This window comes from Bombina bombina, chromosome 5 (assembly GCF_027579735.1).
Source record: "Bombina bombina isolate aBomBom1 chromosome 5, aBomBom1.pri, whole genome shotgun sequence".
Lineage (NCBI taxonomy): Eukaryota > Metazoa > Chordata > Amphibia > Anura > Bombinatoridae > Bombina > Bombina bombina.
The window spans coordinates 809,057,174-809,074,522 of NC_069503.1; the positions used below are offsets into that span (position 1 = coordinate 809,057,174).

A 17,349-nucleotide genomic window follows, 5' to 3' on the forward strand; every position below is an offset into this window, starting at 1 on the left:
TATGACAGTTAGGGGAGGAGCTATATTACAGCTCTGCTGTTGGGTGTCCTCTTGCAACTTCCTGTTGGGAATGAGAATATCCCACAAGTAATGGATGATCCGTGGACTGGATACACCACAAGAGAAATAAATTTATCAGGTAAGTATAAATTGTGTTTTTGTCAAAAGAAATAATGCAAATATTAATTACACTAGAATTAAGGTTGAATTTAAACTGCAGAAGGCAGTAGGCACAGGTTACTTAGATACTTGGGGGCCAAATTATCAATGTCTGTCCGACATAATACGCTGTAGCATGTCCGATAGACATCGCTGAATGCTGACAGCATATGCTGTCAGCATTTGACATTGCACAGGAAGTTCACCAGAACTGCTTGTGCAATGCCGCCCCCTGCAGATTTGCGGCCTCTTGGCCACTAGCAGGAAGTGTCAATCAGCCGCATCGTATAGGATCGGGTGGATTGCAGACCGCAACCTCAGAGGCAGCGGACCAGTTATGGAGCAGCGGTCTTAAGACTGCAGCTTCCTAACTGCTGTTTCTGGTGAGCCTGAAGGTTCGCACGGAAACGGGGGCATCAAGCTCCACTCGGAGCTTGATCATTCGGCCCCTTGCTGACTCTTCAAACCTTTTCACAAGAAGAGCCTCAATTTTCTACAGGGCAATATCTGTACAGGGCAAACAAATGTACAGAAAGTAAGTAAGATAATGGTCTATTACAAACTTTTATTAATTAATCAGCCAGGTAGAAGACATCCCTAGGCAGATAGGCATTACTAATTAGAAATACGACTCTGTTTTCAAGTGAAGCATGGTAGCAGGGATACAGCTTTCTTGTGTTTCTCTGTGAAAAAGCTGGAAGACTTCAGGGCATAGTTTGCTGATGCAAAGCTGCACGCATGTTGAGTCTTACAGCATGGCAGCATTTCCTCAAAAGTAACTTTTCCATACAGATATTGTATAGTAAAAGACATAGAAAATGTGTTTGTATTTTATTATAAACTATGTTTTATAATAATAATAATAATAATACTTTTTTGTTTTTAGAAAAATAATAAGAATTTTTTGTTTTTAGAAAATTGAATGTTCATGTTTGTAGCAGCAAGTTCCTGTTCACCAGTGGAGCTGTTGGGAGTTTGTCCTTATCGGCCAATAAGCAGTTCTTCATTAAAAAATACACGCATTTCCAGTTAGTTTATTATTAGTTTTAACAGCTTTATCTTTTTAATTAATAGAAATAATATTTTTACTTTGTTTACTTAAAGTCATATAATGTCATGTAAGTGATGTTTCATACACCAGTGTTTCTCAACCATGTTCCTCAATTACCCCCAACAGGTCAGGTTTTCATTATTGCTGAACCATGGCACAGGTGAAGTATTTAGCTTATCAGTAACACCATGGTTACTAACCTGCTGTCATTCATAAGCTGATTATTTCACCTGTGCACTGGTTCAGCTATAATGAAAACCTGGCCTGTTGGGGGAACTTGAGGACCGCGGTTGAGAAACAGTAACATACACCCCATATTTGTAGAGTGTTGTGCACTAAATTGATGCTCAGTTTATTGCATGTTTCTAGTGTGTATTATTCAGTTCCTGCCTGTACACTAACACACATATTTTTATTTCAGATAGGAGCATGTGGTTACATTAAATCATTAATCAAGAACAGTTGCTGGTTAATTCAGGCATTCAGTCTGGCATGTACTGTAAAAGGCTATGACATCCGTAAGTAAATGAAGTATGCAAAACTAATTTAAATCGGCATGAAACCCAACATTTTTCTTTTATGATTCAGATAGAGAATGTCATTTTTATAAAGTTTTCAATTTACTTCTGTTATCAAATTTGCTTTGTTCTTTTGTTATTCTTTGTTGAAGAGATATCTAGATAGGTAGCGTGCACATGCTTTTCAACAAAGGATAACAAGAAAACAAAGAAAATTTTAAACAGAAGTAAATTGGAACGTTGTTTGTATGTTGTATCTGAATCATGAAAGAACAAAACTGACTTTTATGTCCCTTTAACAGTGGCTTGAATTATATAATGACACGTATAGGAAAACAGAGTATTAGTATTCTGCATTCATGTCTTTAAAATGTTTCTATTCATGATCTGTGAGGGCTATCACTCTTGCAATGTTTAACATGATAGATATTACTCTTGCTATTGTAGGATTGTCTCTCAAAATAGGCTTTTGGCAAAAGGCTTCCCCATTGTCACATTTTTAGAATTGTTTGTCTTTTCCTGCGTGCTTATTTTATAACAACTTATCTGCAAAGTTTTTTAGGAATGGAATTAAACGGTCATATCCAATGATCGAGCCTTGCTTTATTTAATACTTTCTCAGGGGCCTATTTATGAAAGGCCTGTCGGACATGATCTGACAGTGCGGATCATGTCCGACAGACCTCGTTGAATGCGGAGAGCAATACGCTATCCGCATTCAGCATTGCACCAGCAGCTCTTGTGAACTGCTGGTGCAGCGCCGCCCCCTGCAGATTCGCGGCCAATCGGCCGCTAGCAGGGGGTGTCAATCAACTTGATCGTATCGATCGGGTTGAATTGCGGCGATGTCTGTCTACCTCCCAGAGCAGGCAGACAGGTTATGGAGCAGCGGCCTGAAGGCTCGCCAGAAGCACGGGCCCTCAAGCTCTATACAGAGCTTGATAGATAGGCCCCTAAATATCATATAGAGGTGAAAATGGTTGCTTGTGTGCCATTTGATACACAGATTTTTGTGCAGCCTTGTAATATTTTGTACACAGTTTTGTCAGACTGTGCTCATTTTACAGTTTTGAATGACCATGCGCATATGTATAGCCTCATTATGGAGCTTTCAGAATTGATAAACAGTGGAAACCAGACTTGTTCATCCTGTCACCCAGAACACACACCTGCATTTCCCTTTGCCCCTAGAATCTCTGCTATTAAGAAAATCTCAGTTGTTGCTCCCACATAATTTTTTTAAGATACCTTGAGTCTCTTTTGACTCAAAGGAGCCGAATTATCAAATGTTGGGCGGACATGATTCGCGCCCGACATCGCTAAATGCCGACAGCATACACTGTCGGCATTTAACATTGCACAAGCATTTCTTGTGAAATGCTTGTGCAATGCCGCCCCCTGCACATTTGCCGCTAGCAGGGGGAGTCAATCATCCTGATCGTATCTGATCCGGATGATTGCAGTCCAGCACCTAAGAGGTGGCGGATGAGTTAAGGAGCAGCTGTCTTATGACCAGAAAACATCAGGCGGAGCAAGCAGCCTTGCTGCTTAATAAATCTCCCCCAAAGAGAGGTTCCAATCTTAACTGCTGCAACACTCTTCCCACTGTATTCATATCTAATGCTAACTATAGCATCAGGGACTCTCCAGCCTCTTTCTAGTTTATCTGTGCCATTACCCACTTTAAATGGCACGTACCATACCAAGCTAACATAAATCATTTAAATATTATGTGAGATACCTTTAATTGGTTCAGTACTATTTTGAGCCATTAAGATGTGAAAATTGTACATATTTATTATGCTCATATGAGGATTTGTAGACAAAATTCTTGCAGAATAAAAATATAGTTCTTTAAAAAGGAGGAGACTTTTTTTACATTTTTTTTATTTATTTATTGGTCAGTTTTAAACTTGTAATTAAGTGTATTGTGAAGTTTGACACTAGACGTTTTACTCAGGCACTGTTTAAGAACCCCATAGGCAGCGGTCCACTTTTCCTAATTACTATGAATCCCCTGGTCTTAGCTGTTTATAGTGCACCTTTTCTAAAAAAAAATTTTTTATAATATTGTTAACTATATTATAGTCTAGTTTTTTCTATAATAAAAAAAAATATGTTTTTTGGTTAATGTTTTACACATATAGGTAATAAATAATATTAATTTTATTTGTATCTTTGAAATTTTATATTAGCTCCAAATACTGTGGAATGTCAGCTGCCAAGTGGAGAGGCTGGGATCATATGGGACAGTATATGCTTTGCCTTTCTTTTACTGCAGAGAAGAGTATTTATGAGCTATTACTTCCTACATGTAGTCGCAGACATAAAGTCCTCTCAGATCCTTGCATCAAGGTGAGTTGTTATGGCTAATATTGGTTTGAAAGGGAGAAAATGCCTTCAGCATAGAATGCAAAGTCCCATTTTCATTAACTAGGCTATTAGTCTATTCACAAAAGCAGAAGCAGTCTTACTCCAAAGAAATACAGTGGAGAAATAACTTTCGTAAAGAGGAAACATTTAGCATTGTATTTTTTTTTAGAGTTTCATCTATCATCAGCAGTTAGAAACATTCTGTGCAGAATGATGTGATTGTCACTGTATTAAGAAAAACATGTAATAAGTTAAGTCAGGGTAAAATATTCTCCTGCTGCAATGCTAGCCATTCATTTGTTGTTACATAAGGGGAAAATATTAATCTAAAGGTACATTTTACTTTAAAACTTCAGTTTATTTAGTCAAAATTACAATATTTTGTGTGAGTCCCTTGAATGTATATATTTATGAATACAAACTTGCTTATTAAATAACAAAAAAATGACTAGGATAGGGCGGTGTTTATTAAACCTAATCTTCAACTTTCTTGAAGAGAACAAACCTTATGTATTTCCCTACTTGGCTCAATCATAATTCATTATACAGTGATCAAAAAGAAAAATATCTTGTTCCAGCCAGAGGAGGTGCTGAAAACATAAAAGTTGTGATACACTGGCGTCTGGTGTTGTTCAATAACACCGCCTTGGACGCATATAGACTTGTAATATATTGTGACTAACCAAACCAAAATCAATATACATTTTTATAAGATGTCCAATAAGTCAGTACATGTGACCACAGTCCTTTTTCACAAGTGCATAATATCTGTAGAAGGTAACAGGGTTGACGTAGAGGAGGTGGATAAGTGATCTCTATCAGAACCCTAGGAATCATGATAGTTTTTATGGTGCACAGTTAAATCATGTTAGGCTACTTATTTTTTTTTTAATTTCTACAGGTATTTTTTTTTTTTTTTAACTCTCATTGATTACTGAACTTATATACAACACTTTTTATGTTAAGTTACATGTTATATTCCTGATCTCAGAATAGATTGTAAACTAAAATATGTATCTTATTTTGTCTTTGTCATATTACCAGTTAGAAACAGCAGACTCTTTAGGACCATATCATTTTGTATTAGACCTCTAGGCCTTTTTGGAATGTAGCAGTGCCTCTAGAATTATATCAACCACTTAGACTGCCCTTGTGTTAACTCTGTAAAAACAGGTTTTAGGTAGTGTTAGTTAATTAATGTGTCTGATTACATATCAGTAATGTTCACAGAGATTATTAAATCATTGTCTAATTAAGTCACTTTTCATTTATGCAAAAGGTACTATGAATGTTCCCCTTGACATTTGTTCTGTCATTCTACACAACAAATGTTACCATTCAAACATTCTAACATTTTAATACTGATCCCCTAAGACTTTTATTGAAGTTAGTTTTTCATGTTCATATTGAAAAAAATCAAGTGTTACATTTGACAAAGAGAAAGTTTATATTTGTTTGCAGAACACAAGTAACGAACAACATTGAGCGTTTGTTTTGCAACATTTCACACATTTTATTATTATTAATTTTTTAAATAATATCCTATTCCTAAGTAAAATACAAGCAAATTTATTTTGCAGTACATATAATTGTATACTTTTATTTATACTTTTTTCATCTTTCACCAGAGGTGCTGAACTTTTTCAAGCTACAATTGTCAAAGCCGTAAAAGCAAGAATTGAAGAAGAAAAAAAATCTATGGACCAACTCAAGAGACAGTATGGAAATTTCTCTTTATTTCTACTAACATATATATGTAATGTAATATCATAGGATGAACACTACGGGGTTAATTACAATCCTTTAGAAAAGTCTATCTAATGATTTTCCTGCAAAATTCTCCATTAACATCTATCAGGATTTTTGTAGACAAATCATTTGATAAGCATTTTTAAATTTTGATCAACCCCTGTATCTGTTATTCCAAATTTGCAATAAAAGCATCTAAGTCTGAAAACAAATACATGTTTTTTTTCATAATTTATTTTTATTTAACACACTTTCAATGGTATCTGTATTTGGGACTGTTAAATTAGCTTATTTCTATATTATATGATCAATAAGGAACCTATATGTACAGGATTTTATAACTGTTATGCTTGCTTAATTGAAACTCAAATAAGCAGATAAAAAAGGCCTGGGCTTTATAAATGAATTGCATCTATATTATGTTTTATGCAGCATTACTACATACTGGACCATATATGAATTTGCATTGTTATATAATTTTCATTTTCTTTACTCTTAGATTGATCATAATTATATAGGCATTATATTTATCATCTATAGGACATATTGCTGTTTTTTCTAACATGCTTAGTTATTATAGATAAAATGTATACCTGTCAACAAACCACTAATGTTCATTTTAAAAAAGGCTTAAGAACCGTAACCATTATCGATTTCACCAGGATGGACCGTATTAAAGCCAGACAACAGAAATACAAAAAAGGAAAAGAGAGAATGTTAAGTCTTGTCCAGGAATCAGGAGAGGGACAAAGTATTCAGAAATGTGAAGAAGATGATGATGATGGTATGGCTTTATTTTATTTGCTAAGATACATTTCATATTTTTTTATGCTTATTTTATCCAAAATATTGTTTATTTCTAATTGGATGTAATGCAGAATTATTATATTAGACTTGTCTTTTGCCACACGTATCTAGTTAGTTATATACCGTTTCCTAATTACAGTAGGGCATGTGTTTGGTCTACACTAGGTTTGTTGGATAACTCCCAGGACAGACAATTTTAAAGCAAAGGTTTAATATATTATTATTGTTATATTAGAACTGTGTCTAGATAATATTGATGATAGTTTCCACAACTTTAAAATCTTACATATGTTAATATCTTAATTTATATTTGTTCTACATTTTAGTAATTAACTGTGGGTGAATGCATTTTACAGGGCTAGAGGGGCACTATATACTAAATACATTTCATGTACCTCCCTCTAATTATGGGTGCTGCCATTATGTAACCTAGATTACACTGCAGGTATCTGACAGAGAGTTGCTGCGCATGTGCATTGGAATGGGGTGAAAGACAGATTTCAAAATGGCGGCACCCATGACTAGAGGGATGCAGGGGATAACCTCAACACTATACTTATAAAATGCATTTAGTATTTTCATTAAATTTTCATGGGGGCACATATAAGCCCAATAAAGTAAATGTTTATAATGCTTATAATTATACTTTAAATGATCCAATTTGAGAAGCATCTGCATGTGAAATTTAATATATGAGTAGGCGAGGCGACCTGCAAGCATTCCCTGGTGATCCTCAGGTAAGGAGAAATAGATATAGGTATTGGTTTTCTATGTATGTGGAATTAAAAGTTAAACATATAGTAGTAGATATACAGCTTAAGTTAAGATGAAGCGAAATTATTATAAAAGCAACGCCGTGCTTTATATGATTTTGTGTTATTTTTGTAAGGAAAAATGCTGAAATGCAGAAAAGATAAGTAAAAACTGAAATGACATAAAGTGCAGAAGGAAGCAGCCAAAAGTGATATGATATAGGGCCTTTTAGTATTACTATTCCTGACTTCCGGAAATAAATTAAAAAAACATTTGTACAAGTGCCATCCTATCGGCTAGATTTGGAGTTTGGCGGTAAAAGGGCTGTTAACGCTCCGCGGGTTTTTTTCTGGCCGCACCATAAATTTAACTCTGGTATCGAGAGTTCAAACAAATGCTGCGTTAGGCTCCAAAAAAGGAGCGTAGAGCATATTTAGCGCAAATGCAACTCTCGATACCAGAGTTGCTTACGGACGCGGCCGGCCTCAAAAACGTGCTCGTGCACGATTCTCCCATAGGAAACAATGGGGCTGTTTGAGCTGAAAAAAAACCTAACACCTGCAAAAAAGCAGCGTTCAGCTCCTAACGCAGCCCCATTGTTTCCTATGGGGAAACACTTCCTACGTCTGCACCTAACACTCTAACATGTACCCCGAGTCTAAACACCCCTAGCCTTACACTTATTAACCCCTAATCTGCCGCCCCCGCTATCGCTGACCCCTGCATTACACTTTTAACCCCTAATCTGCCGCTCCGTAAACCGCCGCCACCTACGTTATCCCTATGTACCCCTAATCTGCTGCCCTAACATCGCCGACCCCTATGTTATATTTATTAACCCCTAATCTGCCCCCCACAACGTCGCCGACACCTACCTACACTTATTAACCCCTAATCTGCCGAGCGGACCTGAGCGCTACTATAATAAAGTTATTAACCCCTAATCCGCCTCACTAACCCTATCATAAATAGTATTAACCCCTAATCTGCCCTCCCTAACATCGCCGACACCTACCTTCAATTATTAACCCCTAATCTGCCGACCGGAGCTCACTGCTATTCTAATAAATGTATTAACCCCTAAAGCTAAGTCTAACCCTAACACTAACACCCCCCTAAGTTAAATATAATTTTTATCTAACGAAATAAATTAACTCTTATTAAATAAATGATTCCTATTTAAAGCTAAATACTTACCTGTAAAATAAATCCTAATATAGCTACAATATAAATTACATTTATATTATAGCTATTTTAGGATTAATATTTATTTTACAGGTAACTTTGTATTTATTTTAACCAGGTACAATAGCTATTAAATAGTTAAGAACTATTTAATAGTTACCTAGTTAAAATAATTACAAATTTACCTGTAAAATAAATCCTAACCTAAGATATAATTAAACCTAACACTACCCTATCAATAAAATAATTAAATAAACTACCTACAATTACCTACAATTAACCTAACACTACACTATCAATAAATTAATTAAACACAATTGCTACAAATAAATACAATTAAATAAACTATCTAAAGTACAAAAAATAAAAAAGAACTAAGTTACAGAAAATAAAAAAATATTTACAAACATAAGAAAAATATTACAACAATTTTAAACTAATTACACCTACTCTAAGCCCCCTAATAAAATAACAAAGACCCCCAAAATAAAAAATTCCCTACCCTATTCTAAAATACAAAAATTACAAGCTCTTTTACCTTACCAGCCCTGAACAGGGCCCTTTGCGGGGCATGCCCCAAGAATTTCAGCTCTTTTGCCTGTAAAAAAAAACATACAATACCCCCCCCCCAACATTACAACCCACCACCCACATACCCCTAATCTAACCCAAACCCCCTTAAATAAACCTAACACTAATCCCCTGAAGATCTTCCTACCTTGTCTTCACCATCCAGGTATCACCGATCCGTCCTGGCTCCAAGATCTTCATCCAACCCAAGCGGGGGTTGGCGATCCATAATCCGGTGCTCCAAAGTCTTCCTCCTATCCGGCAAGAAGAGGACATCCGGACCGGCAAACATCTTCTCCAAGCGGCATCTTCTATGTTCTTCCATCCGATGACGACCGGCTCCATCTTGAAGACCTCCAGCGCGGATCCATCCTCTTCTTCCGACGACTAGACGACGAATGACGGTTCCTTTAAGGGACGTCATCCAAGATGGCGTCCCTCGAATTCCGATTGGCTGATAGGATTCTATCAGCCAATCGGAATTAAGGTAGGAATTTTCTGATTGGCTGATGGAATCAGCCAATCAGAATCAAGTTCAATCCGATTGGCTGATCCAATCAGCCAATCAGATTGAGCTCGCATTCTATTGGCTGATCGGAACAGCCAATAGAATGCGAGCTCAATCTGATTGGCTGATTGGATCAGCCAATCGGATTGAACTTGATTCTGATTGGCTGATTCCATCAGCCAATCAGAAAATTCCTACCTTAATTCCGATTGGCTGATAGAATCCTATCAGCCAATCGGAATTCGAGGGACGCCATCTTGGATGACGTCCCTTAAAGGAACCGTCATTCGTCGTCTAGTCGTCGGAAGAAGAGGATGGATCCGCGCTGGAGGTCTTCAAGATGGAGCCGGTCGTCATCGGATGGAAGAACATAGAAGATGCCGCTTGGAGAAGATGTTTGCCGGTCCGGATGTCCTCTTCTTGCCGGATAGGAGGAAGACTTTGGAGCACCGGATTATGGATCGCCAACCCCCGCTTGGGTTGGATGAAGATCTTGGAGCCAGGACGGATCGGTGATACCTGGATGGTGAAGACAAGGTAGGAAGATCTTCAGGGGATTAGTGTTAGGTTTATTTAAGGGGGTTTGGGTTAGATTAGGGGTATGTGGGTGGTGGGTTGTAATGTTGGGGGGGGGGTATTGTATGTTTTTTTTTACAGGCAAAAGAGCTGAAATTCTTGGGGCATGCCCCGCAAAGGGCCCTGTTCAGGGCTGGTAAGGTAAAAGAGCTTGTAATTTTTGTATTTTAGAATAGGGTAGGGAATTTTTTATTTTGGGGGTCTTTGTTATTTTATTAGGGGGCTTAGAGTAGGTGTAATTAGTTTAAAATTGTTGTAATATTTTTCTTATGTTTGTAAATATTTTTTTATTTTCTGTAACTTAGTTCTTTTTTATTTTTTGTACTTTAGATAGTTTATTTAATTGTATTTATTTGTAGCAATTGTGTTTAATTAATTTATTGATAGTGTAGTGTTAGGTTAATTGTAGGTAATTGTAGGTAGTTTATTTAATTATTTTATTGATAGGGTAGTGTTAGGTTTAATTATATCTTAGGTTAGGATTTATTTTACAGGTAAATTTGTAATTATTTTAACTAGGTAACTATTAAATAGTTCTTAACTATTTAATAGCTATTGTACCCGGTTAAAATAAATACAAAGTTACCTGTAAAATAAATATTAATCCTAAAATAGCTATAATATAAATGTAATTTATATTGTAGCTATATTAGGATTTATTTTACAGGTAAGTATTTAGCTTTAAATAGGAATCATTTATTTAATAAGAGTTAATTTATTTCGTTAGATAAAAATTATATTTAACTTAGGGGGGTGTTAGTGTTAGGGTTAGACTTAGCTTTAGGGGTTAATACATTTATTAGAATAGAGGTGAGCTCCGGTCGGCAGATTAGGGGTTAATAATTGAAGGTAGGTGTCGGCGATGTTAGGGAGGGCAGATTAGGGGTTAATACTATTTATGATAGGGTTAGTGAGGCGGATTAGGGGTTAATAACTTTATTATAGTAGCGCTCAGGTCCGCTCGGCAGATTAGGGGTTAATAAGTGTAGGTAGGTGTCGGCGACGTTGTGGGGGGCAGATTAGGGGTTAATAAATATAACATAGGGGTCTGCGATGTTAGGGGCAGAAGATTAGGGGTACATAGGGATAACGTAGGTGGCGGCGCTTTGCGGTCGGAAGATTAGGGGTTAATTATTTTAAGTAGCTTGCGGCGACGTTGTGGGGGGCAAGTTAGGGGTTAATAAATATAATATAGGGGTCGGCGGGGTTAGGGGCAGCAGATTAGGGGTACATAAGTATAACGTAGGTGGCGGTCGGCAGATTAGGGGTTAAAAATTTTAATCGAGTGGCGGCGATGTGGGGGGACCTCGGTTTAGGGGTACATAGGTAGTTTATGGGTGTTAGTGTACTTTAGGGTACAGTAGTTAAGAGCTTTATAAACCGGCGTTAGCCAGAAAGCTCTTAACTCCTGCTTTTTTCAGGCGGCTGGAATCTTGTCGTTAGAGCTCTAACGCTCACTGCAGAAACGACTCTAAATACCAGCGTTAGAAAGATCCCATTGAAAAGATAGGCTACGCAAATGGCGTAGGGGGATCTGCGGTATGGAAAAGTCGCGGCTGTAAAGTGAGCGTTAGACCCTTTAATCACTGACTCCAAATACCAGCGGGCGGCCAAAACCAGCGTTAGGAGCCTCTAACGCTGGTTTTGACGGCTACCGCCGAACTCTAAATCTAGGCCTATGTGTCTTAAACAGGAGAGAATCTAAAAATGTTCTGTCCGTTCAGGTGCAGATAAAATATATATTTGTGTCCCTATTATAATAGAAGAGGTTGGGCTATTAACACCCCATGCTTGTCAAAGAAAGGCATTGTTTTTCAATTTGTTAAAAAAAAATAAGTACATTATACGTCACTGTGTATCTTATAGCACAATCTTAAAGACTGACATAAAAGTGCTATCATTGTTGGATATGAACCGTGTTATCCAAGCTGATTCTAAGTGCACTTTTGTCAAATGAGTGTGTTAAAGGGAGATAAAACACCTTGAAATTCTTTGTACCATCATTTCATTATTTATTTTATCACATTCTAAGTAATTATACTTTAAACATTACAAGTTTTCCAATTTTAAAAATGTATGAATGACACTGCAAACTTCACATGCCAAATCATGCGAAACACGTGTGTCCCTAAATGGAATAACAGATGTGATAAGATACAGAAAAAAATACAATGATTTAACAGAATGGCAGTGGCAAGCCTTTTTGTACTCTAGCAATAAGTCCAGATAGGCTGATCTAATGTGGTTGGAGAAGTTTGGCCATTGAAAAACAATAAAAACAAAAAAGTTTGATAGTGTTTAAAAGAAGTAGTAGTGTGCAAGAAGGGTAATAGAAATGTGTCAGATCAGCCAATCTAGCCATACACTTCTTTATCAATATTATAGTTTCAAGTGTTTTCCTATCATATTTCTAGTACTGAATATGTCATATATTCATCTACATTTGATTTTGTGATGAAAGTTTTATCACCTATTATTATCTTTATTTTACTTATAATTTTGGTAACAAAGGCATATTTCCCATACTATATAACTATATTATGTATTGTGCCATAAACAAAAGTGTCTATTAAAAAACTATTATATGCGTATTGACTGCAGTAAAGTCGTCTATCTCACTGTGCTTAATTTAATGTATCAACATATTTCATTTTAGGAGAAGCAGACAAAGAGAAAGCCAAGGGCAAAAAAAAGCAGTGGTGGCGGCCTTGGGTTGATCATGCTTCCAGTAGGTTTTTTCAATCATCTGTCAAATTCATGGATTTAGACCTTATATCCTTGACCAGAATACTGTTTGTTTTCCTGCATGGTTTACTCTTTGTGACTCCTTAGACATCTGAGACTTAACAAGCAATATCTTTCATTTGAGATGATAAAAAAAATCTGAATATTGCTGACCTTGGCTTATTTAACCCTTTGGCTGCTGGGGCGCTGCAGCGCATTGCAGTAAATGGGTCAATCTGCTTGTAGTTTAAAAAATCTAGATTTTTTGTTAAAGTACTGTGATTTCATAAGATTCCTACTTAAAAAAAAATAGTTCATGTTATTTCAGTACCAGAAATATAAAATACACTTACATATATAATGAGGTGAATAGATTATTTCACTTGACTTTACGTATATATATATCTAGGATTTAAATCCACTTGAATCTTCCAATTTGTTTTAAAAATAATAATACATTATAAGTCATACTGAAATATTTGAAACATACATAAACAGGGCTCAGAAATCAAGCCATACAGCGTACCTGACTTGTATTCCCAAAATTGTTTGTTAAATGGACAGTAAAGTCAAAATTAAATGGATTGAACAGATCATGAAGTTTTAAAGAATTTTCCAATTTATTTATATTATCAATTTTGTGTAGTTCTCTGTTTATACTTTGTTAAAGAGTAATTCTAGGTGAGCTCAGGAGCGTGCATGTGGCTTTAGCCATCTGGCAGCAGTGTTTGCAACATTGTTTAGAACACTGTTATACATAGTTGCAAACACTGCTGCTATAGACTTCTAAAACACTTTCACACCACTGAGCTCAGCATACCTATATGTGATATTCAATAAAGGATACCAAGAGAACAAAGTAAAATTGATATTAAAAGCAATTTAGAAATTTGCACGCCCCATCTGTATCATGAAAGTTTAATTTTGACTTCATTGTCCCTTTAAGCTTCAGCACATCCATTTTTTTAAATTTATGTCTTTTAAAAACTATTGAAACTCATTTGATGAAAACCTTTTTTTAAAAGTTCTTGTTTAAATGTGCAAAGTTTGAAAAATCCAGTTTGACAAAATTCTAAAGTTTGTACTCATCCACATAATTTTATAAATATTGTTTTTAAATATTACTACAGGAACAGCTTCTAGCTGTATAATATTGCTACACTTGCCTTTGGGTGTTACCCAGGGAAATTCTATTAAGTGATAATCCAATGCCTGGAATTTCTAGAATTATGTCTGTAAAGTGAGAAGTTTAATTTTGACATTTTCACAAGTTGATTTATTTGCCTTTGAGAATATATTTTATTTCAAATGAACATTCCATGTTAAATGCTAATTTTCAAACACATATAACTTCGGAGTGGATGAATGAATTAAGCTAAAATTTGCAATTTTTCAATATAGTAAACGGGTATTTAGATTAAAAAAAATACAGCAAAACCGCTATATGAATAAAATCACAAAACTGGACGTGGATAAATATACTTGATTAGTTAACCTAGCTTTATTTGAAGAACAAAACATAGATCCAGAGATGTAAAGCTTCTCCCGAGAAAGGTGGGCAGTAATTTTTCTTGTTGCTCTTGTATGTAGAGCAGAGTTTAAGTTTAACATTTATATTAAAGAGAAAAATCTAGATAGAGAAATGGACACATGTAAATGTGGACATATATAGGTAAACCAGAGCAAACCATACTTGAGCCTCATTAAAAAGTTAATTGTATAAATAACAAAAAATAAGAAAGATATGTAATTTTGACTCCATTGCAATGGTGGATTGACTAGTAAACTCTGCAATATATCATTAAATGTCTGATTCATAAATCATTAACAAGGTTTAATAGACTAATTCTACGGAGTCACAAATAAACTGTGTCAGTCTTCTGTTTTCTATTTCTAAAAAAAAGTGTTCTGCCTCAACATAAGATATGTCTTATTTTCACACCATGAACAATCATCCATCCATACTTCTTGGTCATCTAGTGCTTTGAGACATGAATTCCTTTGTTAAATAGTATATTCGGAAGCTACTTTAAGAACTAACCCAGAGATGTACTTGGTACATAGAAAGCATTGCATTGTGTCTCCATGCACCAGAAAGGGACTTTTTGGTATGGAAAATTTATAGGCATTTGTGTTTATGTGAATTTTAATATATGTATGACAGTGACTTATATTACTGAAAGTGATAGCATGGTATGTTATAATACATTAAGATGTATTGTACTATGTGAATTCTGACAAATTCTATATGTTTATTTTATAATGTGTTATGTTACTACTGAAGCCATTAATATAAGTCACAATTACATTTTTAACTGAATGTGGTGTCTTCTACAAATTCTCTTAGTAAGGGCCTTATTCAAGAAAGATTTCTTACCCCAATAAACGACTTGTTAAATATGACCCTTACTAATATTATACATTTTAATGTTTAGTATGATACAATATTCTGAGATGTTTTACACCATTTTGCCCTTATTATAATCTGCTTCAAAAATTAAAATTTTCAATTTGACCATGTTCACATCACAAGCAAAGATTCATTAATTCTGAAAGACTATTTTATTTATGATATGTCTATGATATTAACAGTACTTAGAGAATTGTTCCTACTAATGAGTTCAAACTCCAGTGCTTTATTGCTATTTGATCATACCTTTTGTTCTCTAGTTGTATTTATTTATTAGTTTTATATAATGTAAAATTACATTTTTAATTTATTTAGCTTTAAAATTAAAGTTAAAATATTTATTTATAGTTCTGGTGAATTTGCAACGTTCTAATGTGGTTCTTATTTGTGCTCATAATATGGAAATAATTCATGCAAAAAATATTTTTAATAAAATTTTATGAAAACTCTTGAAATATAATTTGACCGGAAAACAATAAGGTATGACGGAATTTATTTTTATGGGTTTCTATTCAACTCACAAATTTCCCTGCTCATAAAACACAAGCAACTGCTGTATACAGACACTTTATATATCTGATTTTGTGGTATTTACCAGAAATCCCTCCTCCGTCTTCTAGCAAGCCATATAAGACTTTATTATGAGCTGGTGTCTTTCTATAGAAATATATGGTACATTTATAAAGTTTGGCAATTGATGTTGCTGTAATACAGATTTAATCTGATGTGTATACAGCACTATGGAATTTTGCAGCTCTAAAGAAATAAATGATGATAATAATAATAATAATAATAATAAATATCCTCCTTTGTGAAACCCACTTATGAATAGCCCTCTGCATTTAGATATACAACATAAATAGCAAACAGTAATAGAAATGGCACTCTGAGACCACAAGATCTCTTACTTATATCTTATATTTATTAGGGATGTACATTCGGATCCTTCGTGAGGACCCGAAAGCGGAAGTAAGCAGCACCTCATGTCCTACGGATATTTTCATAGCCGGAATGATTCTTGTAAAAGATCTCCTCTCTACAGATTTGGTTTGCACAGAAAATATTCGAAGGACACAAGTCGCTGCTTACTTCCGCATTTGAATCCTCACGAAAAATCCGAATGTACACCCCTAACATTTATTATTATGTTATTTGTAGGGTGCCCACAGATTCATCAGCGCTAGCTTATTTTGACGTCATAATAGAATATGCAATTACTATAAACATATATCAGCTTAAAGAGGTTATATCTCCTTGTTTAACTATATGTCATCCAAGCACATTAAATTTATGAGTGCTTCCAGGTGAATAAGAGGAAATTGATGTGTGAATAGGCAAGATATTTGCATAAAAAGTTACAAATGCCCTAACTACTTATGTATTTGATTAGTTCTAGATGTTATGCCCTATGCAAAATGATAATGTAAATTTATATTTTGCATGTTAAATAGCAATATATACCCTTTATTATGTTGTATTCAAAAAAAAAAAAAAAAATATATATATATATATATATATATAGTATTATTATATACATATACACATATAAACATATGAAACCCTTTGCAAATTCCCTCATTTCACTACGTGTTCAAACCATTCTTCGGATCATATGCATACATATTCTTGATTAGCTCACCAGCTGTACCCTCATCTGGAGTGTTAATATATTTTTGTATGTGTTAGAGCATACAATGTTCTTATTCCAGTAATATAGTACAATATCTTACCCCATCTTTTTGCAATCAATTTCTGCTTGTGAGAGGTTACGTAGACAACATTACTGCCAAATCATGATCAGATTTCCATTAAAAGCCTGACTAATTTAGTTATTGGCTATAAAAAAATATATATATTTTTTTCCACTATGGTTTGTACTTTAAAATATATGATACCATTATACCATAGAAATCACCTTATTTGGAGGAGGAAATAGTTTATACTCTGCAGGTCCCAACATAAGTAA

General features: G+C 34.9%; 1 protein-coding gene across 1 annotated transcript in view; it reads left to right on the top strand.

Annotated features, from left to right (window-relative positions):
* The window catches only part of PIEZO2 (piezo type mechanosensitive ion channel component 2), a 655,528-nt gene that overhangs the window by 514,904 nt on the left and 123,275 nt on the right, over positions 1-17,349 (top strand). Inside the window, exons 30-34 of the mRNA XM_053714912.1 lie at positions 1,632-1,728; positions 3,924-4,083; positions 5,730-5,819; positions 6,513-6,634; positions 12,906-12,977. Of these exons, the coding sequence (XP_053570887.1) occupies positions 1,632-1,728; positions 3,924-4,083; positions 5,730-5,819; positions 6,513-6,634; positions 12,906-12,977 (541 nt within the window). The remainder of the gene's footprint in view (positions 1-1,631; positions 1,729-3,923; positions 4,084-5,729; positions 5,820-6,512; positions 6,635-12,905; positions 12,978-17,349) is intronic.